Source organism: Serinus canaria, chromosome Z, assembly GCF_022539315.1.
Source record: "Serinus canaria isolate serCan28SL12 chromosome Z, serCan2020, whole genome shotgun sequence".
Taxonomy (NCBI): domain Eukaryota; kingdom Metazoa; phylum Chordata; class Aves; order Passeriformes; family Fringillidae; genus Serinus; species Serinus canaria.
The window spans coordinates 20,841,714-20,869,597 of NC_066343.1; the positions used below are offsets into that span (position 1 = coordinate 20,841,714).

At 35.6% G+C, this 27,884-nt stretch overlaps 1 protein-coding gene across 4 annotated transcripts in view; it reads left to right on the forward strand.

Annotated features, from left to right (window-relative positions):
• Nucleotides 1-378: 378 nt before the first annotated feature.
• CEP120 (centrosomal protein 120) overlaps nt 379-27,884 on the forward strand; it is a 37,727-nt gene continuing 10,221 nt past the window's right edge. The window contains exons 1-19 of one of the 4 annotated variants that reach the window (XM_050986939.1): nt 379-587; nt 1,744-1,900; nt 2,845-2,959; nt 3,856-3,997; nt 6,559-6,707; nt 7,707-7,904; nt 9,449-9,676; nt 9,983-10,151; nt 11,171-11,281; nt 12,519-12,696; nt 14,576-14,725; nt 15,557-15,739; nt 18,011-18,107; nt 18,197-18,349; nt 19,001-19,090; nt 19,469-19,561; nt 21,133-21,294; nt 24,728-24,850; nt 26,270-26,368. In XM_050986939.1, the coding sequence (XP_050842896.1) occupies nt 536-587; nt 1,744-1,900; nt 2,845-2,959; nt 3,856-3,997; nt 6,559-6,707; nt 7,707-7,904; nt 9,449-9,676; nt 9,983-10,151; nt 11,171-11,281; nt 12,519-12,696; nt 14,576-14,725; nt 15,557-15,739; nt 18,011-18,107; nt 18,197-18,349; nt 19,001-19,090; nt 19,469-19,561; nt 21,133-21,294; nt 24,728-24,850; nt 26,270-26,368 (2,649 nt within the window). In that variant the 5' untranslated portion in view covers nt 379-535. Of the gene's footprint in view, nt 588-616; nt 705-1,712; nt 1,901-2,844; nt 2,960-3,855; nt 3,998-6,558; nt 6,708-7,706; nt 7,905-9,448; nt 9,677-9,943; nt 10,152-11,170; nt 11,282-12,518; nt 12,697-14,575; nt 14,726-15,556; nt 15,740-18,010; nt 18,108-18,196; nt 18,350-19,000; nt 19,091-19,468; nt 19,562-21,132; nt 21,295-24,727; nt 24,851-26,269; nt 26,369-27,884 lie in introns of those variants that run through there. The other 3 variants (XM_018921204.3, XM_050986938.1, XM_018921205.3) reach the window with 3 other exon arrangements.

The window sequence follows — 27,884 nt, forward strand, 5'->3', positions numbered from 1 at the left end:
TCTGACGCTCACCACAGTGGCGGGAGAAAAAAAAAAAAAAAAAGTCAAGAATCTTCCCCGCTTTAATAGATAGCACGTCTTGGAAGCAGCTGGTATTCCTCCACTGGCAATGCAGAGTGTTTGTGAAAAACGTTTTTATACCCTCATTTGTGAGTTTTTTTTCGACTACGGTTCCACGCCCCCGTCCGACTTTCCCCGCCACGGCACTGCCGCTCACCCTCAGGCCATGGGGCGGTGCCGGGGCCCGGGAGTGGCGGTGCCGGGGCCGTGCCGGGGCCGTGCCGGGGCCGTGCCGGGGCCGTGCCGGGGCCCTGGAGTGGCGGTGCCGAGGCGGAGCCGGCGGCGGAAGAGGCGGGGCCGGTGTTGCGGGGCGGAAGCGGCGGCGGTTGGTGTTTAAAGGCTCCGCGGCGGCAAAAGGGCGGCGGGCGGCGGTAAGACGGGGCCGAGGGCCGGCCTAGAGCTCCCGGTTCGCTCCGCTCCGCCTCGGGAGTGGTCGCGCTTCCCGGCCTCGGCAGCGCTCGGGCGGAGCGGGGAGATGGTCTCCCGAGCCGCCGATCGGCTGCTGATCGTCGTCTCCGTGCTGGAAGGTAGGCGGGAGGGGTGGGAGGGTCGTGGCCTCCCGGTTGCTGCGCGTCCCTCTGTCCCGAGAGGAAGATGAGGGCTGGTCCTGCCTTCGAGGTGTTTTCTCTGGTGGCGTGAGCGGGGTAAGCTGAGCAGTGTTGAGTAGCCCGGTGTGATTAATATTATGTACGTATCTTAAGGCCAGGGTTTCCTACCCTCTGTTAGGTTTTGGAGGTATTTACGTAATGTATGGTTTTAAGTGAATGAGAAAAGTAACAGTCCCTGAGGATTTGGGTTTTGTTGGTTTGGTTTTGTTGTTTTTGGGTTTTTTTAAGTGTTTTTCTGGTATTTCTGTCCCTTCGTTGCAATCAGCCTTAAGTGTTGACTCAAACGTATATCTAGTTGGCCATCTTGCATTTCCACAGGTTTTGGTTTCTATAGTCTAATTAGAGTGTGCCTGAGTGAGTTATTTGTTAGAATGTCTTTTTCTCTTTCGGGCTGTTTTGGAGATTAGTGGGGGTTTGGGTTGCTTTGGCTGAATGCTTTCTCTTTGTCAAGTAAATCCTATTACCTCTCTGTCTATTTATGTAGTTTGCCAGAGGAGCTTACAAATAAGATCCTGTGTTCTGATATGCTTGTAGTATTGTCTCCTCACACTGTGATATAAGTAAACTTTTACTTCCTTTTGTCATTTCAAATCAGAATATCGAATGATCCTGAGCCCAGGACCAATCCTATACAGTTTTAGACACTCTCCTAATCTGGTAATGATTTATTTTTTTCAGCAAGTGGCAGGAGAAACACCATTCACTTCTTTTATAAGATCATATTTTTCTGTTTCAATGTCAGACAGTCATGACATTTTCACTTGAAGTAAAACATTCACTCTTTTTCTCATGCCTGCTCCCTTACCTATTGCCAATCATAGATTTCTCAAATAATTCTAATTGCTTACTACTTTGCTTTGTTACTTAATTAACTGTTTCTTCACAAATAGTCTGTTTCATGTTGCATTCTTTCATATTTCTGCATAGTGCAAACTCTTTTTCTTTGAAGATCAAAGTGAGGAAGGTGACATGGAAAATTAATTACATTTATGGCCTTGGGTAGCCAATATGTGGGATCAGTCTGAGCTCTTGCATCTCTTTTAGTGATGGCACATGCAATGCCACTCCTTTACAGGGCGCTGTTTCCCAAAACGACCCAAGCACATGCTTATAGTTGAAGCCAAGTTAGATGGTGAACAGTTGGCTACTGACCCTGTGGAGCATACTGATCAGCCAGAATTTGCTACAGAATTGGCCTGGGAACTTGATAGGAAAGCACTTCATCAGCACAGGTAACGTTAAAAAGTGAAGTCTAACTTGCAGATAAAATTTAACTTCCTTGTCTTTACAGTTAGTGAAATACAATTTTTGGTTTACTGTCATCTGAATTGTTTTTTAGAAACTTTCTTTTATCTACAATAATGTGTGGGAAAAATGTACTAATGTACAAAATAAGGTAATGTGTGGGAAGAGAAGTGGTGTTTAAAAATTCTAAAGGGTATGTTTCAACATTACTGAAAAACACCCTGCAGGCTCTTAGGGCAAACTAATAATTCTGTAGTTCAAACATTGTAGTCAAGCTTCCTTATGTATACTGTGTCACAAAATTAACTTAATTTCAAGTCTGAAAAGCCTGTGTACATAGTTTTTGAAAATTTCAAAGAGATAAGCTGAGAAATTGAATGTTTTCATAACAGTTATTTCAGTTCACAAGTCTTACAACTTACATGTTGTAATGTTATGACCATATAATCAAATAAGTTATAAAAATCTGTAACATTTTTATTTGACAGAGAAAGAATGAATGAATGAATGGCCTACATTTGCCATGTGCTAGGTATTTTATTTGTGCCTTGCAGTAGTCAGGTGCTTTACCCAAAAATCTTGTCCACAAGTCCTGTTTTTAAGATGCCTTTCCAAGTGTAATTCAAAATTTGTGTGAGGCTCTGTATCTTTTTCTTTTATGTGAGTGATGTATTTATTTGTTGATAATGTCTTTTTAATAACACTTGAGACTGAGGCACCAAAGCACTCTTCTTAAAAAATTAAACCACTTGTTCATTCTCTCACTTAGTGATGACTTGATGTTCAATGTAAGTTCAGTTTCTGACCTAATGAAACTAGCTATATAATGAGTTTTGTATCATTGGCTTGCTGGAAACTTACGTGCTGTCTCTGAGAACGAATTGTAGAGATACATTTTATATTTAATATTTCAACTGAGTTACTTTTTCAGACTGCAGCGTACACCTATCAAACTCCAGTGTTTTGCACTGGGTCCTGCATCTTCAGCTAAAGAGAATATAGGCTATATTGTACTGGATCTAAGGGCTGCACCAGAAAAGAAGCAGGTACATTATGGGATATAAAGCTTTAAAAAATTGTTTTGACAACAATGTTGTTCAGGTAATATTATGTGCATTAAAGCATAGGCTAAACTTTTGAGTCTCATTTTGGAGTATGACTGATCATATATGGGGGATTTTGTTGCTTTTCTTAAGAGGAGAGACATCTTGACTCTGAGAATATACACAAATGAAAAAATACAGTTGGTAATAATCTTTTTTACTTCTGAATTGAATAGTAGGATCACTAGCAACCAATTAATCTACACAATCTCATTATTTAATCAACTGGAAAAATTTATCTGAGCTATAGAAATGGAGCAATTGAATTGAGTCTCCATCATCAAATCAAGTCTTAAGTTGTTTTTTTATAGTGGGCCTCTATGGAAGATGATGTATTAGCTGATTGTTTCTAACCCTTTAATACAGCACAAAGAAGGCACAATATAATTGTTTATATAAATTTCATTAGCCAATTCCCTTGTATCAAGCTTGATCAAAACATTGCTTTGATTTGGGTCATATGAGGAACCTGGTATCCTATTTTGGAATCATTCCTCTAGATAATTTTCAATGCATATGACTTATTGTGCAGTTGAGGACTTGAAGGTTTTCTAAATAAAGATTTATGGTATATTCTCTGTCTAACCTTTGCATTGTACAAGTCAGTGGAAAAAAACAAATATATTCAGGTAATCATCCAGTAACCAGTCTACAGAATATTTTAGTACAGTAGTGTACTAAACAGACCAAATTTTTAGAAATAAAAACCAAAGTGTATTTCTGTAGATGATAAAGTAGAAGTGCTCGATTAACACTGAGTTTTCTGCAATAGCGTTATACTATTTTTTTCTGTTGTATGTAAATGCTTTTGGGTCTTTTTTTTGTTTTTTACTCTGTAGGCACCTAAATGGTATCCTTTGCTTAGTAACAAATACCCTAAGTTTAAACCTGAAATACAAATTGGTGTTGCTTTGGAGACAGATTCAAAAGCACTGGTTGATGATTTTAAAGCAAAGGAGGCACCCCCTAGAGAAGGGAAGGGTAAGTAAAATGACAATGCTCACTTTGAATTAAAAATCTTCCTGTGCCAGATGACATATCACTTGTTACAAATGTGTTGTTTTAAATCTAAAGAGAATTTCAGTTCCACAGCAGTTCCAGTACACATCCTTTGCAGCTGATTAATGTACCTTGTAGTAGTAAGTTTTTCAAGGATTCTTTACTGTGATAATTGTGTGACTTTTAGGGGGACAAGTTGCAAACCAGCTGGTATTTAAAATAAGAATCAGGGGCTTATAGTTAACTTCCTTGGGTATTTAACTTTGGAAAGCTACAAAAGAAATAGGAAAGGAGCTTTACTTTTATAGAAGGTAAAGTTTCAGTAGTACAGGCTTGGAACTGTAAAGTAGTAAAGTGTCTCATTTGCTGGGTAGACTTTCTTCTTTTTTGGTGGGTTCTTCTTCTAATCTTTACGTACTTAAATTAACATCTGCTTACTGTTGGGACTCATTCCAATTCTGAATTCTCTTGTTTATTTTTCTCAAAGGAAATCAGTGAAATGATTTCTCTTGGACCTCAATTGATAACACTAGTAGGTGCCTTTCTGTGCTGTGCCTTCAAGTCACTTTTTCATCTGTGTGTTTTGGTTTTTTTTTAAATGCAAGTTAGTAGCTGTTAAAAAAAAAACCACAAACAAAGTCTTAGAAACTTGATTTAAGTAGTCCCAAAACAAAAACATGTTTCCATCTTGCCCTGATCTCTCACCCAAATGTCTATCTACTTAAGTTTTGAAAAATAAGCCTTTTGGTTCAACTAGTAGATTTTCTCTTGCATACCTTATAATACTTGTGTTCTTGCCCTGAAGGAACATCTTCCCTAATTCTAAATCTGTCATTTATCTGCTGATGATCTGTAGCTGTTGTTTTGTAGAAGTAAAGTGGTCAGTGGCAGTAAATGTTTTATAAGCTTCTGGCCTGGAATTCACTGACTTGGCTGCATTTCAAGATTGGTTAAGACAGGATTTAAGTTTCAGTGTAAGATAGCTTACTCCATTCTTTCAGGTTTACAGCAAAACACAGGGAACTTTCCATATTGTAACATCTGTTAAGGAGGCAAAGAACTACTCTAAATAATTCCTTAGTCTGCACTTTCCATGTGGTCTTTGTGCCTGCAAGTTCTCCTATTCTGTCTTTACTCAGCACTGTTTCCCATTTGATGCTTTTCTTGCTACAAACAAGTTTGCCAGCTTTTTCCTATTTTTCATCATGTCAAAATTAGTCAATATCATGTTTGTGATGGGGAAAAGCAAACTTCTAGGTTTTCACGGTTGTAAAGCTAATTTTCCAGGTGTTGGGTATGACAAAGCTGTATTACCCAGTTCTAGTCTGGTCAGATACTTTTCCATTTAGTATTCATATACTTTTTTTTTTTCCTTTACTGACTTAAGTTGTCTAAGGCCTCCAGTATTTGAAACAGAGCTTTTTTGTTCACAAAACTCTGTGTCATTATTTCTATTTGGTGTAACCTGAGGGCTAAATATGTTGAATTACTGGCACTACAGAACAAAAACTAGCAAACCAGAATACAGAGTTTTACGCATTGAAGACTTGAGATGAAAAATCTTTAATTGAAGCATTCTAAGGATCTGTGGAATGGCACATCATACTTCTTCCAATAGATTGCAGTTACCTCATATGTGGTTACTGTCCTGCATTTCCTTTAATGAGCAAAGTAAAGAAATAGCATGGTATACTCTAGCCTAGTGACATAAACTTCCTGGTCACTGTAATCTTTCTCATTGTAACACAAAATAGAAATAGGAACTGGAATTCTGTTTAGCATAGTGTTCAATGTAACAGTTGTGAATAAAAGTTAATTTCAGATTTTTTGTAGCAGTTTTGAAGTATACCTAGGAGTTGAGGACTGCTCTTGAGCTAGAAGTGACTACTGGGGATATTTCTCCTCAGAGACACCTGCGGCTCGCAGGCAGTTACTATTAAGCACTCGAAATAGGCCCATGCAAAGCAGAACTCAGTTTACCTCTAGTGGAAAAAGTCCAGGCAATAGTGAAGAGAAAGAGAGCAGGTTCTGCCGGAGGGTTAAATCCAGAGTTTATTCCAAGGTATTACAGTTCCGAATCTCAGTACAGCTCCGAACAGACCCCGACCGCATGGCTCCAACGCCTTTTAAGCTCACAGGAAGGTGGGAGGGAGGACAGGTGAGCCACCAACCAGGTGGGAGGGGGAGGATCTCAGGGAACAATGACATCTGGACAGGCCAATGACCGCAGGCCTGAAGGGCATCTTTTGAACTTCTGCCAATCTCACGATGCCCTTGCTGGAATGTGGATCTTGACCCAGTAATCAGGATCGGGCAGGGGACAGGCGAGGAGGAAGTCACAGCGGAGGGGCAGAACCTAGCATTACACCACAACACCTAGGGACTTCTTTGTTTTGCAAAACTTTGTTAACAGGCATCAAGATCTTTATTTGTAATTTTTCTTTCCAAGTGTAATGCTTAAAAATAAAATTGCAATTATGTATCAGATTGCTGCAGCGATTACAAAGACCAATAGTTAATTATGTTTATTTCTTCTCTCCTAGTACTAACCCTTTTTCCTGGACTGGACCCTAATAGTATTGTGCCAGTCTTGAATGAAGAAGAGGGCTATCATCAAATTGGACCAGCAGAGTATTGCAGAGATCACTTTGTCTTGTCTGTAACCATTGCATTTGCCACACAGTTGGAACAGGTCTGTTTTCTTGATATGTGTAGTTTTTAAGAAGTGTTATCCCACATTAGTATTTTCACCCTCCCATTCCTCATTTCTAATTATTTTTTTAATGTTTTTTTTGAGTTTATTTCAATAAATAACCTTGTACCAAAGTGAATTTATATTTTTTTTATATCTTTTTAAGTCCTCAACATCTCAGACTGCAGATGAAATATAATTCTTTTGAAGTACTAAAGCTGTATTTACTTCAAAATATGCATTCTTATGAAATGCATGCCTCTCTACTGCAAGATAGTGTAAAAAGTTTGTGCATAGATAATACCAGTCTTCAGTGTGGTGCCCATGCACTGCAGTTCAAACAAGGTGAAAGGCTCTTCAGGTATGCAAGACAGAGCTCATATATTGCCTGAGGGAAGGACTTACTAGCTTGGATGAAGTGGCAGGCTAATGGTTGTTTCACTTTAGACCTTAGCTGCTATGTTTATGCTGTACTGACAGCGTTGTTTTAATTGGTCTAGAACTCATGATGTGTGATGAGCTCTCTTCAGTCTTGTCACGTTTCTTTTTATTCAGGAAAAATAGTTTTCCATGTAGAATTGTAGTGTGTGCCTCTTTGGGCATTGAACTCAGAGTTGTCTACAGAATGAAGTAGCTGTTTGTCTGTTTCAGTCTTTAATTGAATCATATAAATTATATAACAGTATGTAATGTGCATTATTTAATAACTGGAAATATTTTGTGAAGACAGATTATTTCTGAGTATTTGTGCAGTACTTGGTGTTAGTAAATACTTGTCAGTTACAGCCCTTGGTGTTGACAAATGTTGCTCTTTTTTACTTAAAAAAGTAAAACATTTTTAAATTGAGTATTAATATAATAAGTTATATATGGAGTGCAAGCTATGATTTAGGTCAGCTGGTCACTCTTTAAGTTCTAATTTCCAAACTAGAGCTTCAGAATTACTGTAACTCTGCATCAAGGAAAGAGATGCATAATTCTCTTCTGCCTCTCTTTCAGTTAGTTCCTAGTACTATGAAGCTCCCTGATCGACAACCTGAGTTTTTTTTCTACTATTCGTTGCTGGGAAATGATGTCACAAATGAACCTTTCACTGATTTAATTAATCCAAACTTCGAGCCAGAAAGAGCTTCAGTTCGAATACGTAGTACAGTGGATGTTCTTCAGGTTTATCTTTGTGCACAGTCAAAATTGCAGGTAAGCTGTTAATTTCAAATGTGAATGAAAATAAATAATTAAAATTAAAGAAATAGATAATGTCTCAGGTTGTATCTGTGAAGCATTTCTGTTTCCAGAACTAAGAGGGTATTATAATATTTTGGCTCAAATATAAGTTGATTGTCTTCCTGGTATGAGGGAAACCATAGAGGCAAGTTTCCTAGCTCAGGTGGGGTGCTGTCTTTTTAATTAGTTGCTGTTACAGCAAGCTGGTTTACATGTCATGATAAAAGCTGTTGCTGAAATATCATCTTCCCAAAGAGCTAATGTGGGTTTTCTGAAGAGCTCTGAGCTTTGGGGCCTGCTCTGCAATCAGACCGTCTGCAACCCAGAGTTCTGCTTTGTGCTACCTATGGTAATCCCATACCAGCTGTTCAGGTCACTCTTGTCTAAGTTCTAACATCCCTGTCCTCTGCACTCTTTGTGAATGATAAGGGAAGTCTGTCTTTTACCTGCTCTGTAGCCAAGTGCTATTTCTAAATACACTGCAGACATATTTGGGTTGTTATGGGGTGTTGCTTGTCTTTTTTAGCCTTGCCTTTAAATGAAGGACAGTGGTGAGTTGGCAGTGCTAGGTTAACAGCTGGACTCAGCAGACTTTAGGGTCTCTTCCAAACTAAGTGAATCTATTATTCTAGACATCAGGTAGTCCTTTGAGTATTTATGGCAAGCTGTGCGTGTCTCAAACTAATCACAAAATTACAAAACAAGAGTCTGCTTCGTTGAGTGAGGGTGGTGTAGGGTTTCTGATAATATAGCTGGTAAATAAGACAGTATTAGTTATACAAAGTAATTTTTGGATCTGGACCATTTTGAAGTTATTTTTCTTTAAGTTTATACAGACCATTCTAGGGTTTTTATTCAGGGTGGTTTAAGAATGCTTTTGTTTAAATCTTGTATTTTTTCAAATTTTTTATTTTTTTGCCTTGAGTTTCAATATTTTTGGAGCAACACGTGCACTGGTGTGTTTGGAATTTATTCTTACTCTAAAACAGTCTTAAAACATATATGATACATATGTGGGGAATAATGAATATTTGCATCACGTGTAAAGAACAATTTTTTGAACAAAAGTTCTTGTCAAGTTTTCAAATTATTATATTTACCAGGAATTAAAACTACAGCTGCTTAATTCTAAAAATCCTTGCCAGTTAAGTGGTGTCTGAATATATGCCCAAAGTATTCAAGTAACCTTTTTCATTACTTTGCAGTCATGTGTTTTATATGCCTCTGCATGAAGGGCAAGGATCTGTGCAGTGTATAGAAGCCACAGAGTACTGAATTTATCCTACCAAAGGAATGATGTGACAGGTCCTCAGAAGAGCAGTGCAGTGATTTGCTGCTGCTCTGTCAGTGAACAAATTCCACCTGCTCAAAACTGACTGTTTTATTCTCAGCATGCAGGGACTAGGCTAGGGATGATAACTTGTTGCATTTATGCTACCTTTAGTGGAGGGTGCACAGATGGTTCCGGTGCAAATCACATATACCTGTTACTTTCTAACACCTTTGTGTGTGTGCAGATCCATCTTTGCTGTGGGGACCACTCTCTTGGGAGCACTGAAGTTCCCCTGTCAGGACTGCTGAAGAGAGGAAATGTGGAGATTGACCAGCACCCTGTGGCAATAGAAGGACCATTTGTTCTTGTTCCACCAAATAGAGCTAAACAGAAACTGCCACAACTGCCTCTGGATCTGGCTCCTACTGTTGGGGTATCTGTAGTTCTTCAAAGGGAGAACTTGACTACCCAGGTATGTCTTACCTGTTCATTGTTGGTTTAGACACAATTTCATGTAAAAAAATTATGGGTGTTTCTTAATAATATTTGACTGGGTTTTGTCTAAAAAAAACCCAAAAAACCAACCAACAAAAAAACCTGAAAGAATTAATTGCTTTATATGAATAATCCTTTCATTTGCATTTTTCTTGTCTGAAAAATAGTCTCATACTATTAAATGTCATAGACAGAATTTTTCAATGCAAGCTGTGGTCAATAAGAAAACTATCATTTCATTCAGCCTTTGATTCACTTAAATGGTGCAACTGAACCCAAACAGCCACAGGAGAGAGTTCTTTCACTTGTTAGTGGGAAAACAGAGAGCCAGCCGCAGAGATCCCAAAATGTCCCATCTCAAGCTGACCAGTGTTCTTCAAAAGAAGATGTAGCAACAGAGAGTGAAGTGGAAAGCCTTAAGTTTGAAAAAGGCACAAAACCAAGGAAAAGGGGTATGTGGTATATATCTTCTTTGCCCAGTTGCTAAATGTGGTCTTGGATCATGTACTACTCCTTTCTAGTATATTCATTCTAGTAGTACTCACTTCTGGTAATAAATTTCAGGCAAGTCAGAATCATTTGCATAAACAAGTAACAGAAAGGGGATAAATGTTGTTATTTGAACATGAGCAGTGTTAAGTACACTTGCAAGATCCAAATTAGAGATTTGGGGGTGTGTAGATTACAAGTGATGTGGGTGGTCATAAGTTTGAAAACTTATAACAAAAGTCTTTTGGAATTTCCTGGAGTTGTGAATGAGAAGGTTTAGTGCAATGCCTATTAAGAAACTGACTTGCTCAGTGAGATGAAATGGTCTAGTGTTAAGTTATTCAATAGAAAAGCAGGGATAATGCAGGATTTTTGAGTTTTCCAAGAAATTTACTATGTGGGTTTTAATTTGTGAAGATAAATGTTCATAGAGTACAGATTCCTAAACAAAACCAAGCAGCTAGGCTGTTTTGTTTGTTTTTACATGATCCTTTTGTTTGGACTTGGTAGCCCAAGCCCTAGGAAGACTTGTTTCTGATTTGAGAACTGGGAACTGGAAAAGTGGAAGAGGAACAGATAATAAATGCCACGATAACTGAATAAATCTCAAAAAATGTTGTTTTGCTAAATGTTATTGAATATGAATTTTCTTAAGAGATGGTTTATGAATAAAGTGGAATTATTGTTTTTCTGGTGATATTTGTATTGCTGGTCTTTTCAGCTTTGTCCTAAAGACAGTCTGTGTCCTAGAATGGGCTCTCAGGATTTGTCTGCTAATTCAGACAAATTTTCTTTTAATCTTATCTATACAAAGATTAAGTCCTTTATATGGAATGTAAAAAGAAAGTATTGTGAACCCAGCAGCTGGTTTGAATCTCTGGTTAGGAAATCCACGATTGTGCTTTTTTATTATTAATAGTAATAATTTTATAATTCTGTTTTGCTAAGATGTAAAACATGGCATTTCACATTTGTCTTTCAGGGCTGGTGGCTGGCTGCCCTCAAGAGGTTGGCAAACAGTGTTTTGAAGAGCTTCCAGCTTTGAAATCACAAAGCAGAGCAAAGTCACCTCTGATAGATCTGCAAAATTCCAGTAAGGCAAAATTTATTGCATTTAGTACATTAAATGAAATTTGACTATAGTACCTACTTATATGAATTTTAACAGTAAGCTGTATGTACTTAAAAGCTGTATGGCCTTTAAATTCCATTCAGCCATTTCTTTGCACCAAGCGATCTACTGACATTCTACCTGAATCACTTAAAATTGTTTCATTCATACATTGTGTTAACTAGCTGAGGTTGAAGTATTACAGCATTTTTCTTTCTTGTAATATTAATACTAATGCAAGCAAAACACTTAGAAAAAAGGAGGAAAGAATAGAGTCAATGCTAGTAATGATGTATTTCTTTAAAAATTACCAAAGTGGAAATGGTTTAAATAATTATGAAGGATGTATCAGAACAAGCAGCACTTACAAAAGGCCATTGAGTTCTTATCTGATACGTTCATTCCCTCTTTTTGTAGGGGCTTGGTAGCCCAAATAGCCCTTAAAGACTTAAAATGTCCTGAACATTTTTCAAGAACACCTTTTGGAGACCTATCTGTGGAACTGGTAGTTTGATGTTTTACTCTCTGAAGGCAGTATTGGGTCTCATTGTAATGATATGAGAAGCCTGGATGCAATTGGGCAGGCACTCAATGTTGCTTCTGCTTTCTATATTATAAAATGGATGTCACAATACATGGATTTCATGACTGAAGCAGATGTGCTTTGCATATTTTAGTTTGCTTCAATGGCTAAACCTCAACTTGGGGCCAAGGAGGATGCTGCCTTACATGAGCACAATTGACCTGTTAATAAATCTGGCTGTCCTTGTAGTTCCCCTAAAGAAGTTAGTTAATTTTTAAAACCCCTAAATTGCTAAAAATATTTCTTTTCCTCAAGTTGACTATGAAAAATTAGTATAAGCTGAAGTCTTACCAGTCTTTCTGAAGAATTTAATTTCTTTCATCCTATTGTAAACTTTTATAGGTGAGTTACACCTTACATAGCTTCAGAGATTAATAAAGAAAGGAAAAATATTACAATCTTGTAAGAAGATTTAAATTATATTGGGTTTTGGTGTTTTTTTCTTTGGAAGCAGTAATTTGCAGAAGGAGTGGTTATTTTTCACAGTATTCATTTATTTTACAAGGAATAGAATTCTCTTAGGGAAGCAACCAATCTACTTGCATTTTAAATGTGACAATAATCTTTGATATATTTTGTTATTTTGGGCAGAACAAGTTACAGAAAATGCACATGAATTCTCTTTTGTGTTTTCAGCTGATAGTGGTCCAGTAGCAATACCTCAGCCTAACCCTGTGGGTGTGTCCAGTTCTTCTGAGCCTGTGTCAGCACAGAAAATTGTCATTCCAGCAGCCTCTCACCATTTTTGCTTTTCAATAGACTTAAGAAGTATACGTGGTCTGGAAGTTGGTTTTCCAATAAATTGCATTTTAAGGTACAATCTGCTTTTTTTATTCTTGGAAAATATAAAGACTTTGTAATCTGAGTGATTGCTGGTGACATGGTGCCTCTCTGCTTCTTCATGCCTTTTAAAATGTAGCTGATTTTCAGTCGCAAAATACTTTAAATACTTTAGAATGTTCAAAATGTTCATCTGGTTTACCTCTAAACTGAGCATTAAAGATGTGTGTAAAGCTTTGCCATTTGCTGTAATTGGTATTAAATCTTTCTGGCTACATTTCTAGTTCATCAATGAAGTGATTTTTTTTTCTTTGTTTTATTATTTTTTGTTTGGTTTGGTTTGGATTTTTTGTCTTTTTTTTTTTTTTCTGTAGTTTTTCCACAGTCCACCAACAACTCTTTACAGTGTTTTAGTAAGAGACAGATCACTGGTTTGTGTATGAATCCAAAGGGAAGCCCATTCTAGTTTTAATAAAGAATCAGTGTAGTTAAATGCACTTCTGAGAGACTTGAAAATACAGGGATGATTTTGCTGGTTTAAAAAAGAAATTCTACTTTTATTATAGCAATTATTGATGATGTATTTCAAGTGAGTGATTAATAATAGCTTTTACAATTTGTCTTATTTCCATCAGGGTGCTTTTGATGTTTGTGATGAAACATATCTTCAAATGGTAATCCAGTCAAATTTCTGAGTGTTTCTGACTGGGGAGTTGCCTCTCCATTTGCTCTACCTCTTTTCTGGCCAAGCTCGATTAATACAGTGTTAGCTAGTCACTGAGAAGTCTAGTTGTGGTGGTGGTTCTTGGGGTTTAGATTTTGTCTGAACTAGGTGGAAAAGATGTGGATGAGATATAGGGCTAGAATATTTTAAAATATAGCTACTGTACAGTGCATCATTAATGTCTTTCCATATTGGCTATACTAAGTACGCAGAAAGCAACATACAGTGGGTGGAATTTTGCCACCTAAAATCTTTAATGTAACATTTCAATAGTTAATTTGTTTCAGAACAGTAACAACACATAGGGTTTTTTTGTTTTATGCACTTGAATTTTTATAGTCAATTATGAACATGGCAGGAAGCTGAAGAGGAGGAACATTCAGATACATAAACTGGATTGCAGGGTAAAAAACTGCATGCTCACTGTAGATTGGAAGCATTATTTTATTCCACTTTAAACAAGCTCTTTCAACAGCTCTTCACAAAAGGTGAAGAATGCAATTTTTATATATAGAGGAATCATTTGATATAGTTTTTATTTTATTAAGAGCTTAGCTGACAGCTGGCATTATCAGTTTGAACAAAATGAAGTTTTAAGAGGTACATGACCTCCCCTTTATTACAGTTTGTCATATACTGAAATGTGCCAGTAGAGTAGTTTCAGGCCACACTTTAAGTCATATTGGTAAAATTATTTGACTTGCCTTTCAGGCAATTAAACTGTGGAAATGAGAGCCAATAAAATTTTCTAATGGTTCTGACACTGTTTATATGTATGCCTAGTTATTAGTTATTGCATGTTAGTCTAGTCTGAACTGTAAGTGCAGTTACAGATGTTCTCAAGTAACAATCTACACGTGAGCATAAATTTTTCTTCTGTTTGTCTGCTCTGTTTATATAATAATTGCATAGTAAAATATGAATTCATCTGGTTGTGAACATACAGGTTATTAAAACTTCTTTTGCCAAAGCAACAGCCAGTATAAAGAAGCTGGATTGTTCCTGAAGTAAATGACAACATGAGTACTTGAGAGCTAAGTTCTATTGTTGAATGTACTAGTATAAATTTATCAAACTTTGATGCAAGTCATGGTTTACTAAATGATGTCTGAACTGGTTTTCCTGTTGCAGAAGGTACAAAAAAGTTACCTATTTATAGAATTATTATTTTAATTATTGTTTTTATTAGGTACTCCTACCCATTTTTTGGCAGTGCAGCACCTATTATGACGAGTCCACCTGTAGAAGTTAGAAAGAACATGGAAGTCTTTCTTCCCAAGTCATATTGTGCATTTGACTTTGCAACTATACCTCATCAGCTTCAAGATACATTCTTCAGGTAGTAATTTTCAATTTTTTTATCCTAATTACACTTTCTAGATTTTGTTGTAAATGCGAGTCACATTAAGATTATCAATGCTAGAACTTAGTAAATAATTCAAGGGCTGATGCCAATAAATACTTTATAGCTTGCTCTTCCAGTTTCTCTATTAATCATTTAAAGTCAGGAATTCTACAGTCCTTGATTTTTCTCTCTTGCATACTTAGGTATTGTTGCTTACGGAAACAAGTACAATTGCCACAAATTTTAAAAGTGAAGCTTGATAGCATCATTTTTGACAAAGTACTTCTTGAAATATGAAATTCTTTTCTTTTTAATTTGCAATGTCTGTAAGATATCTTTGAAAATACAGCAGGTACCTGGAAAACAGTTTGCAGTGTTGAGGGCTGCAAAACAGTTCTACTAGTAGTTCCTCCAGCTTTCAAGAAATCATTAAGTTGTAAAAAAAAAATCATCAAAATAGCAGTATTTTGAAAGTAGTAGTATTGGGGGGAGCTGTATTTTGAGTGACAGTGGCTAAAATTCATTTGTAAATATTTATAAATGAAGATGATCAAGTTGTGTTAGCATCATTCTGTCTGTCACTCACTGTAACATTGTTAGTCCCTAGTTGAAGAAAGGAATGATAATCTGAACCAAGTGATTGAGAAGCTACAAAGTCAGTCAGTCTTATTCCTCTAAGAGCAAGGCAGTAAAACCAACTTATGTTTTGACTTTTGCAGCCATCACTGATTTAAGAAGTTACTTTTAGAACATTAGGTTCTTCTGAGTAAGAATGCCTCCTCCTTCTTTTTGATGTCTGACACAAAGATCACTTCTTTGTTTCAGATTGCCTCTGCTGGTTGAATTGTGGCACAAGGATAAAACAGCAAAAGACTTACTTCTAGGAGTGGCAAGGCTTCAGCTTTCAAATGTTTTGGCTTCAGAAAAAACCCGCTTCTTGGGTGGGAGTGGTGAACAATGCTGGCGTCAGACTTGTAATGAAACAGTCAGTTTCACAGCAGCACAAGGGTAAACTATTTAAAAATACTTAGCTCTGTAGCAAGTTTTCTAGAGTTGTTTGTTTAGTATTTCCTGAAAAACAGCCAGTTTTTCCTGCATAGCTTTTGGAATAGGTAAACAGGCTGCAGAGTACTGCAGTATGCAGAGGGGGGCAATAGGCATCCAAGAGATGAAAAGCTAAATTGCCACTTCATATTGAGCAATGTATGCACTACTACCACAGTCATTGTAATAAACCTTTATATAATCATGATCCTGGGTAAGTTAAACTTCACAGACAGATTAAGAAATAAACAATTGAAAAAAATGTTACTGAGGCACTTCCTTAAGTAAGTTACTCAATTAGAGAAAGGGCTGATATTCCATAATATATTTAACATTGGTTGTCCATAGTATGCTTTTAGATACAACTGACTTTGGTGAAAGTTAAGGGGACAGATACACCCAGAGAATGGAGATGTCTCCTGTTTCAGGATAGTAGCAGGGTTTTCAGCTTGTGTTCATCAGAAAGAGCAGTATTAGCTAATATTCTGTCTGAAGACAAATGTTCATTTACATAGAGCAGTGATGGGGTTTTATATATATATATATATGTGTGCATTTTTTTGATTGATAGTTACTTCTGTCCTGTGTCCTTGTTGAAGATGATTAGTGTTCACAATCAGTGTCTAGACCCTCATCTTTTCTGTGTAATGGTGGAATTTGATTATGCCCCTAAAAATAAACATAATTGCTATTAAGACTGAGGTCAGTTTTAAAGTGCTAATGCAACAAATTTTAAAAAATGCATTTTAGATTTAACTCACAGGAAATTTCATGTTATTGACTGGTGTTTTCTCTCCTCCCAACTTAATAAGAAATTAACCTCTGGCTTTGCTTCAACTTCTGTGAGAAAGCCAGCATGGTCTGATTCTGTGAAGAGTTACTTTAAAGTCTCACTATATATTAAGGTTCATACTTTTACCGTTAGTTAAATGAAACCTGGTTTTGCTCAAAACATAACCACTAGATGGCATTCTCAAAATGTAATCAGGTTGTGTTTTGCTGCGCTGGCCCCTTCTTATCCTTGCTCTTGTTGGTGTAACCTGCTTTTTACACTGGTGTGCTCAACAGACTTGTTGAATCATTTTCTCAGATTTCTGAGGTTGACTACTACAAATCTTGTTTTCTTTTAGTCAGTAGCCATGGAAAGTTGTAAGAATTTAATGCAGCAATTTATTTTAAGTGAAGTACACACATTTATTGGGTTTTTTTCCTTTGCAAATAGAAGTATAGTGTAGAAGGCTGCACCCTTGTAAAAAGCATTTTAGTGTCATCTAATCTATATTTGCTGAAAGTGAAATTCTGTGAAAGCTACAGCTGTAGTTAATTCCTTCAGCATCTTGTTGCTTGATCTGCAGCTTCCAGGTGACAAGTCATTGTGTGATTTGCCTTACTGAGTGATTATTACTGAAGTGAGAGGTTTTGTTTTGACCAAGGTCTATGCTTCAGTGTACTTTCATGTGAGACTTTTGATAATTTCCAGTTACATGACTACTTTGTGTTCCTTCACTTAATACCTTTCTGTGCAAAAGACAGGCTTTGTTTGCTACAATTTGACTGTGATTAGAGATGAGGCAGTTGGAAACAAACTGTTCTTAAGCAGAAACCACAACTACTTTCAAATTAATTTATTAAAATATCTATTATGTATGTATTGTTTCACTATATAAAGGCAGGTGTAGGTATTTTAACTTCTTTGTGGTTTAAAGTTGCCAGTTCCCTATGCTGAAGCTTCCGGAAATGTGGTTTTTAGTAGTCCAAGGATCTTTTACCACAAAATATATGCTAAGTTACTTATATTGTGGATAACTAGAAGGTTACTGTTAAAGTCTAAACAAGGAAAGCTAAGGAAATTTAATTAATATCTTAAGTTGAAGTCAACAGCAGTGCCTTTATATGAACAGTTACATCATTAGAAAGGTTTAGGATTGTAGGTACAATTTTGTATGATTCTCTTGTTGCAGGGATGTGTTGATTGTAGTAATTTGTTAGTTAAATAGGTTTCCAATGACAAGTTATCTGTTTAAGTCAGAAGGCTTCCCATAGATTCATAAACTAGGTCCTAACCTAGCAGTATATAAAGGAGAGCGTGTTTGAGCTCTCACATAAGCAACTGTTTAGAGATTCTGAGCTTGCAGAGAACAACTTCAGCTTTGCTGTTTTGTGTGCTGTCTTACAATTCTTTTTCTGTATCTTCAGACAGTTTTAATTAAGATAACATTCTAATGCTATTTATAGGTCAGGCAGCAGAATAGCAGAGCTTTTGTACACCATCACCTTGGAAGACTACGGACTTGTCAAAGTGCAAGAAGTTATGGTGCCAGATTCTTCTCAAGTAAATTTTACATAAATCTTTTCTTTTTCCTTTGAACATGCCTTTGGCAAGTTGAGGTTCCAATGAAAAATCCGCTCATATTATATCAGGATGTAGGTGGTGGTCAGCAACGACACGTCCCTCACACTCAGCTTTGCTGTGCCCCAGAAGACCATCCAGAACCTCGAGAAACTCTGGAATACAAAGCAGCACTGGAGCTAGAAATGTGGAAGGAAATGCAAGAGGACATTTTTGAAAATCAGGTTTTTACTTTCTTTTTAATTACCTAAATTATGTGATTGCCAGAGAAGTTTTAGCAGAATTGATGCAGAGAATAGCTGTAATTATTCTTTATTTTACTGTTTCAAGTAAGAACTAAATTTTAATCATACAGAATATTAAAATTTCAGATGTAAACCACTCCATTCACAAATTCCATGCTCTTACTTAAGGAAGCAGGTTAATTCTTAAGTACATGAAGAAGGTGCTGGGTTTGAACTGCAGAATACCATCTTCACAATTTCCCATTACTCTTTATAAAGTACAATAGATTCAAGATTCTAACTATTGATGTTAAATATTAATTCTGTATTCTGTTAGTTGCCTCTCAAAAACCATTGCTGTCTACTCTTGAGGTCATTCAACATGGGTTTTTTTAGTTCTTTTTAAAAGGTAGTGAAAATCTAGTACTTACTTCTTTGGATATTTAAATATTTTCTCAAACACAAATTTACTTTGCATTTGGACATCTTAAACTTCAGTTTAAGATGTCTTTCGCTATCAGAATCCTATCTTGAGCTATACAAGTTAGCATACTGAACTCTTTTGCTTCAAGACTTATGTCTGCTAGTACTCTAAAAGTGCACTTCTAGCAATTTTGGTTTGGGAACTTTGTTTTTTTTATCCTCTAAAAGCTTAAAAAGAAGGAAATGGTCCATATGCAAGCACTTGCAGAGGAATGGAAGAAAAGAGACAGAGAGAGAGAGGCTTTAGTGAAGAAAAAGGTACGGAAATTCCTCATTATATTTGCAGAAATTCTAAATTGTTATAAATCTAACAGGGTATTTGGTAACATGTATCAAAGGGTCTGTAATGAACCTTTGCACCTACTGATATGCATGCCGCTAGTCTACAACAGTGCAAAAGAATTAAAAGTAGCTTTTAATCATAGAGTATTTGTTAGAAATTTCCGTTGATTAGTTTGCTGTATATGGGAGCTGTTTGATTGCATTTTACTTGCCTGGTCAAAAAGCCCTTCTGTGGCCTATGAGTTAGAAGTCCTCCATTGCAAATTCTTAATTAAGTGCTGGAGATTTGTTTTATATGGAAATTTCTAAAAAAAAACTATCAATATTTTATACTTTTCCCCCTCCTTTGTTTAGGTAGCCGAATATAATGTTTTGGAAGGACAGCTTCAGAAAACCCTGAGAGATTTGGATAAGCGAGAGCGACAGCTTTTTAGTGCTGAGTCAGAGGTAAAAGCTGGTCATATTAAACAATGTAATTGCATTAGCTACTTCTATAAGGTTTGAGTTTCACGTATTGACAACTGTGCTTTGTGTAGAAGATACTAACTAGCCACATTCATAGTGATATGTAGAGGAACACTAGCAATTAAGCCAAATTTTGTTACAGTTGCACTTTTTTACTGAAACAGAAATTTAGTAAATTTTTAAATGGGTTGTTAGGATTACAGAACTGTAAACCTTCTATTCTTGACAGAATTATCTCCGTTTTAAGTTTAGCATTGTCAGGTGAGTGTTGTACGCGTACACAAGAGTGCCTCACTTCAAAAAGTAATTGCTAGATTGATTGTTGAAATTGGAGAAGGTGACAAGGAGATCTGGAGAAACTTCAGGTTTTGTTATCCTACATTTTCAGAGTTTCTACTTCTGTTTATTTTTTTCAATAGTGACAGGGTGAAAGAGGATGCAGGAGGGACCAGTAACTACCCCTGTACGGAACACTCCCAATCTGGCAAAGTGTGTGTGACTTCAGGGGTGCTGGTCATATGAAAAGAGAAAATAAACTGCCTATTCTTGTATTTCAGAACAAACTTAAAATTTTATAGGCAAAATACTGTGGTGTTTTAGTTGTCCAAAAAAGATTTTCTTTTCTCTTTGTAACTCAGATTAATTTTTCTAGCCTACTAATCCCTTCTGTGCTTGTAACAAAATTGAGAACTCCCAACGCAGAAATTCACTGGCTGAGCCAGTGTCCTGTTCTGTACCCAGGCTGTCTGTACCCCTATTTACAGCATAAACTGCATCTTATGTTTTGACTTCAGCATCTGTGCAAAAAAAATCTGGTGCTCAGGTTTGGCCAAGTGCATTTCAGTCTGAGTAGAAATATTATTTTGAATCTCATGTATATTTCTCTAAAAATTTTCTCAAAGTTTAGTAAGATTCTGACCTGAGTGCTAGACATGATAAAAATCATTGGATTCAGAAAAACCATCAAAATGATGTAGTGTTCATTTAGTAAGTTACAGTTTGAGAAGCAGGCCATTGGAAAAGTTTCTATTCAGCTAGCAGTTATCTGGTACATTAGCATCTTTCTAGAAAGTTCAAACATGTCAAGGATTGTTCTGTTGATCTTGATGAAAAATTATTTCAATATGCTCATTTTGAACAGTGCAGTCTCACTGACCTAAACACTTTTAGGCTGTAGCTGTGACTTTCACAGTCTCTGCAGTGAATTGGAGTATTTAGCTTTTTGCTTTGTAGTAGGAAGGTGGAAGTGAAACCTGCCTTGAGCAATCATGTAAAATCATTTTGATTATACAGAAGAGCTCCAGAGAGCTCTGTTTTTACAGTAGTCAAGCAAGAATACATTTGTAGCCCAAATACAATAATTGGCAGATTGTTGGTTAAACTGAAATTCAATAAGAACATGTATAGTGAACAGTTGGACAATGGGAATTTTATTGTTTCGTTTCAGAAATTAATAACAATTTTTCTGTCATGAATAGCAGTAACAGTTGTAAGACTTTTCAAGTGAAGCTCTCACTCCTGTGGATTAATGTCAATATGTGTCTATTTTTAAGCTTCAAAGAGTAAAGAAGGAGCTGCAAGCAGAACATGAACGAAATCTGCAGGTGCTTCAGGATTCTGTACGTCGAGCCAGGGAGGAATGTGCACACCAGCTAGAGCTAGAAAGGTCAAAAATCAAACAACTGGAAGAAGACAAGCTTCGCTTACATCAGCAGGTATGTACACAATAAAAGTAAGCATTTTTCTAAGAATAGCAAGTTCAGTAGTGGTTTGGAGGCAATTGTATTGTGGCAACTTTGTAACAAACATTTTATTTAAATTGAGAATCTCTCTGCTGAGATCCATCTGTGTCAGTCTTGCTCAGTTGTATGCCCAGTTTGCAGTGTGGTGCTTGTGATTATTTTTTCAACATGAAAATCAAGTTTTGTTTAAAAGCTTACATTACATGAAGAACCTGAACAGCAGTGTACATTTCAGTAACTTAAATCATTGTTGGTGATTTACATCGAAGTAGTTTTAATCTTTTGTTGCAAAGGGTATTTCTGTTATCCTTATTGGGACAGAAGGGGAAACTCTTGTTATTGCAGTCTTCTATTCTGAGAGTAGTACTTTCTAAACAGAAAATTTAGACCATGTTCTGTTGTCCTGTAAGCTAACTTTGGCACTAACAACAAGGATAGTCTAGACATTTTTCCTGACTGTTAAAGTAAACTGTAAAAGTTAGTACTTTTTTTTTCAGCTGTTATAGCATTAGACACTTAATTTGTTATTATGTAGATTAAATCTTACAAATGCCTAAGTGTTCTGAAAAGTATTTTGTTTATGTAGATTAATTACTTGCTTTGGTGTTTTCCATGTCTGATGTGTAATAGTGCGATAATCCAATATTAGCTTTCACTGTTTGAAAAACTGTGTTAGCAAAAGCCATATTTTTGTACTTAGGAAGAGTTGTGATAGATTTTTGAGTTTTTTAGTTCTGTAATAAATACTGTTATTAACATACTTCTTTACTTGTTAGCAAATGTTAACTGCAGTACAGTGAACCTTTTTTAAATGTAGCTAATACAAAAATGTTGCTAATCTTGAAGACAGTTATTTTGACTATTCTACTTGAGCATTCACTGAATTGAGATGAAGAAACTGCAGAATGCAGTCCTATTCAAAGTGATAGGTGGATCACTTTTGTATTTTATGTGTTGCTGGCAGCTGCCAATAGTTCTTGCTCAAGTGGCCAAATGCCACTAGCTAGTATTCTTCACATTCATTCTTTCAGCTCCCACTGACCATTTTTTATCTTCAACAGACCTTTTCTAAATAAAACATCACAATCACCTTATTTTTCCCATTCAGAACAGACATACAGTTGTCAGACCAAAGATCATTTAGCTCAGGATTATGGTGCAGCAATGGCTGGATTTAGAGGATAAGAAAAAAGGAGGTGAGACTCTGAAAAAAATGCAGTTTTGGTATATCCAGCAGTAGCATCACGGGTTATATGTACTCTTTGCCAGAATTAGTTTCATACTCAGTAGCCATTAATGAAAGTTTTCTTCATGATCTCATGTGATTCCTTTTAAAAAGTATTTAGTATTGCAACATCCTATGGCAGTGAGTTCTAAAATTTAATTATGTCTTTTGTATTTAAAAACTTCTTTCTCTTAATTTTAAGCACATTTCTTACTAATTATGGAGAATCCTTTAGTGCCTGTGCAACATACTGTTCCTGATTGCATAGGTGGCTGTCATACTCTTTATCTTCCTAACACAAGCCCCACTATGTTTTCTTTTGTTTTGTACTAAGGCCATTATTTCCAGAGCATCCTGACTGTCTTCCTCTGTGCTGTTCCTGCTATGCTTCAATATGTGATGGTTGTTGCCACATACTGTTCATGAGACAGGCTTTTTTCTTTTGCTTTGTTGGGGGTGAGATTTTGTTTGCTTACTTTGGAGTTTCACTCTAGGGCCCTGCTCTTTGTAATGTGCACAAGCAGAAAGTTTCTGTTGCTACCAGATGAATCTCCTCTTCTTTTAAGACCATTTTGGGTGTGGAGTTTTTTGTCTGTGTGGCTTTTTTTGTTTTTTTAACACAGAATGTTCTGGAATAAGTAGTCTTATGTCATACCTTTTAAAGGGATTTTTCAATGCACAATTTTCACACTTAGACATTTAAAACAGGTTGAATTCTAGAGTTCTCTGATGTAAGCCCCCCTGTGTACAAGAGGAGATCCTTGAAGCATCCACCTTGAAGAACATCACCCTTACTTTCTGAAAAAGGAAGTTGTGCTTTATTTCTGGGATTTTTATAGTTTCTTCATGGCCGCAGTTCTGAGGTCTCATAAGAAATTCAATTTTTTAAAGTGCTTCCAGAAACAAACAAGGAATTAAACGTTGTTACAGAGGTTCTAGGGAGAGCTGATATTTCTAATAGCAAAATAACTTGGTTATTGTCTTTGGCATTATGTCTCTGTCTACTTTAAAAATAAGTAGGTAAAAATGAAAGGTGTATCTTTGTTCAAGTTCAATAGGTTATTGTAGTTCTGTGAGAAAAACAATGACAGCAAACTCTGTTTTTGTATCACTCCCTAGGAAATATCTTTGCTTTCTTACATCCATTCTGTAACAATTATAAATGCAAAAAGCAGAAATATGGAAGAAAAATAAGGCTGACCCAATTAGAAGATCCAAATAATTAAACTGTTATTGTACTAGTAGAAATTGTTGTCTTTGAAAGAGAAATGAGTTCTCTAAAGCATTTTCACTCAGTATTTAAACAATGGGATAGAATTTGTGGAAATACTTGCATTATTTAGTTTGACATAAATACAAGATCAGCGCATGGGATCATTTTCTAGTATGGAATACTTCAGTTCCATCAGGTGTATTAAGGTATTTATAGTTGAATAATATTTAACAGAAGAAGAAAACATTACAAAAAGTTGTTGGTATTTTTAATATGTTATAAAAAACGCTGTTAAACATTTGACTTCCTTACTTTCACTGTAGCAACTAATTGTGTATTGGTATAATTTTTCAAATTACCCATTGTGTGTAAAAAGCAAAGCACTCTCTTTATAAAAATCTTCTTGAAACTGTGGAAATACACTGTGAGGGAAGAGGTACTCAGCATTAAGTCATTAGTCACTGAAGCCTTTCTGCTTCAGCCTTTCTTCTAAATCATTTGGCTGTACAAAGTATTAGCCATTTCCTTTTGCAGACATTCCTAAAAAAGTTATGCTGTGAAATTGAGTAAGTAATAAAACTTCATATAGTAGATAACACTGGCTTTCTTCAAAAGATGTGTAAATCTTAGTATTATGCTTTCTGTATTTCTTCTGCAAGTTGTTTTAGAAATGTGAACAAAAATGTGCATAAATCTTGATCTTATGTTTATGAGGACAGACTTGTTTTTTTCTTTCCCGTACTGAGCAAAGATCCTCCTTAAATCTCTTCCTATTAAAACATTGCTGTGTGCCATCATCAAGAAACCATTAATTATGAATGTGTAACTTTCAGTGTCTGTTTTATATCAGATAATTGACAGTAAAATGTTTGTTCCAAGGACCAAGAAGTAACTTAAATTCTCTCATCTAATTATTTGTCTGTGAATGGGCTCTTCTGCTAACTTGCATTTTGGTTTCTTTAATGTAGCTTTTTGAAGCAGAAAATAAGCATAAGGCTTTGGAGAAGGAGTTCCAGCAATACAAAACCCAACAAAGTAGCAAACCAGAAATCCAGCTACAATCAGAAATAAATCTTCTCACTTTAGAAAAGGTATATTGGATTTTTCTAGTACTTAAAAATTGTCACAATGGTGGGTCAACTGATAAAGGGGATATATACTACTGCTGTGTGTTAATTACTGGAAAAAGTAAACCAAAATTTGTCCATTTTTGTTTTACTTTTTCCAGTAATTTCTTCAGAGTTTAAATATTCAGGCACAAATAACATCAACAGTGGCCTTATTTTTATAGAAGAAGCGATAATGTTAGAGCTTAACACAGGAAAAAAATATAACCTATATATTTGAATCATAATTTATGATGGGGTCTCTAAACATTATATTTAAAAAACTAAAGAAAGATGATGATTTTCTTGAGGATTAATTTAAACTGATTTTCCATTATTTGCATTTTCATAATTAAGTATTTCTGCAAAGAGGTTGTGTCACTTATCAATAAAATGTAATTGCTGTTATAAGTTGATTTGCTTAAAAGCCATATATTCCCAGAGCAGAGAATTTAATTAAAGCCACAGATATGGGCATTTAATGCTCAGAGTTATCATGAGATTTGAGTAAAATTGTTGGTGAAATGAGCTGAAAAAAAACTCAGCCAGGCTTCTTGGCATAGAATATACTCACTAATATGGCTAGTCTGTATGTTGCTGTATGCTTTAATAACTTATAATAATGCAAGCAACTGATGCAAAATATTTTTGTATTTCTACAGACTTTAAGCTCTTACATGAAGTATTTTTAGATTTCCTGGTTTTGTTAGATGAATTAAACAGTGCTTTAAGATCTTCACAAGTTTAGTGAAAACAATTTTTGTCAGATTGAAAAAAGCACTTCCTCAGAGATGTGAAAAATACTTAATTTTTTATTGTGTTTTGTGTGCTTCATAAATATTTTCATTTGTCTTTAATAAAATTTTTTTGCGCAGATAATGAAATTAATTTTTTGCAGTAAAAACTTCTAAAGATCATAGGTTCACACTAGATACAGAGATTTTAAAGAATGGTTAGAGCAGATGGATATTTCAGAGAAAATAATACAGGCCATATCTTCCATCATCAAACTAAAAAAAAAAATCCATGTACCTTTTAAAGAGAGATTTATCCATTAGCATTTTCATGAAATTAGTGTTTATAACCTTACTTTGAATAAAAAAGGGATGAGGGGATGGCTGATCTGAGAATCTTAAATTTAAAAGTTACATCAGCAGATTTAGTGCTAAAAACTAATCTTTTTCTTTGTATAGACGGCCATCCAATAAAAATAAGGTTATATTTTAAACAAGAAAATGTTCTTGTGCCATAATATTTATGTTATATTGTATAACAGCTTTAGATGATGTTGTATATTACACTACATAAACACTTTTCTTAAACCAGACCCTTTGTATATATACATCTTTCAGTGATTGTTACTGCTGTTATTGCTTCAGCTGATATGATTTTAATTGCTTTTAGGTTGAACTTGAAAGAAAGTTAGAGTCAACTACCAAGTCAAAGCTTCACTACAAACAACAATGGACGAGGGCTTTGAAAGAACTTGCAAGGTTAAAACAGGTATGCAGGTTTTCATCTTATGAGACAACCAAGTTATTGTCATGTTGGAAGCTGCTAGGATTACAGTTAACTACTGTTTTCATGTTATTAGTGTTTGTTTTTGCAAAGTAAAGTTCTCAGCTATGCTTTTAACAAAAATGAGAACAGCAGAACTGGCTTGTGTTTGACTTTGAACTCAGGAAACATCAAGGCTCTGATCTGCAAAGAAGGCTGAACCATTTAAAAGCAGATTTGATTAGAAAAATAAAAGGTTTAATTTAATTCCAAATAATTCTGCATCAGCACTTCCAGAAAAATATTTTGCCATGATCCCAACCATCTCGGTCAGTTACATAATAACTGTTTTGTATTTTATTAGTATAATGAATGAAGGGTAAAGATGAGAAACAAATCTTCATTTTTAGAAATAAGGGTTTAAGTTTTGATGAATGCATGAAATGAAGAAAACTTAATTTAAACTGGATCTGAATTTTTTCTCTGCTTTTGGAAATTCTAACCTCACACTAGTGTAATATACTATTTTACTGCTAGGTTTTAACAGAGCTCTTATGTGTCTGTGGGCATCTATGTAGATACAGTTATATACTTTTGACTTGAAATTATTCTGTTTAAACATGCAGTAAGTAACAGCTTCATCCTTGTTGAATCTGTATTACATGTTGTGTTTTGTCATCATCTGTCTTTCATGAATTCCAGTAAACATTAGCTAAATGATGTGCTTAAGAATAGCTAGCATTTCCATTGGCCCTGACAAAGAAATTAGTAGATCATTAATCCCAATTGATTAATGAACAAACCTTGACATGAACACAGACCTTCATATTCACAGTTAGTAAAAGGTTTTTATTGCCTGTATTCACACCTACTTCCATCTTGAGGAACAGTGTTGGGTTTTCTTACAGATTATGGTACCTGCTTCATTTCTACTGAAAGAATGTTCAGGTTTTGGAGAATAAGAAGTTAAGCCCATGTTCTTCCAATCTGTAATGCTTCTTTAGGCTGTATTTCTGTTTGAAGAGAGTCAATGAACAACACAATGATTTTTAGTTAGTAAGTCAAAACTAACCTTCATTTGCCTTCTTCAAATTGTACCTGTTTTGCCAAGTGATAAAAGGAGTTATCTGCATTTTGTGAAGCATCTATGTTTGAGAAGGTGACAGGAGGAATATAAATCTTATTGCTCTGATTAAGATTTCTTCAGCAGTCATGAAATATCCAGCTTATTTTTTCTTGCCATGTTTTAAAATTTTTAGAATAAAAGCAAAGATTGATACACTAGCCGCACTAATGTATATCACTATCAGTTCTTGTTACAAATTTCATCACCAAAGACCTGGTGAACTGAATTCATTGATATATGTTGATGGTTTCAACTGACCTCTTGATGAAAGTCTGAACCATGAAATAAGTTGGCATGTACAGTGGATTATGCTACCTAAAGCTTCTACAACAGAACAAACCCTTTCAATGCAGTTTCTTGTGGCTTTTATACTCCTGTGCTTAATTTATACTTAGT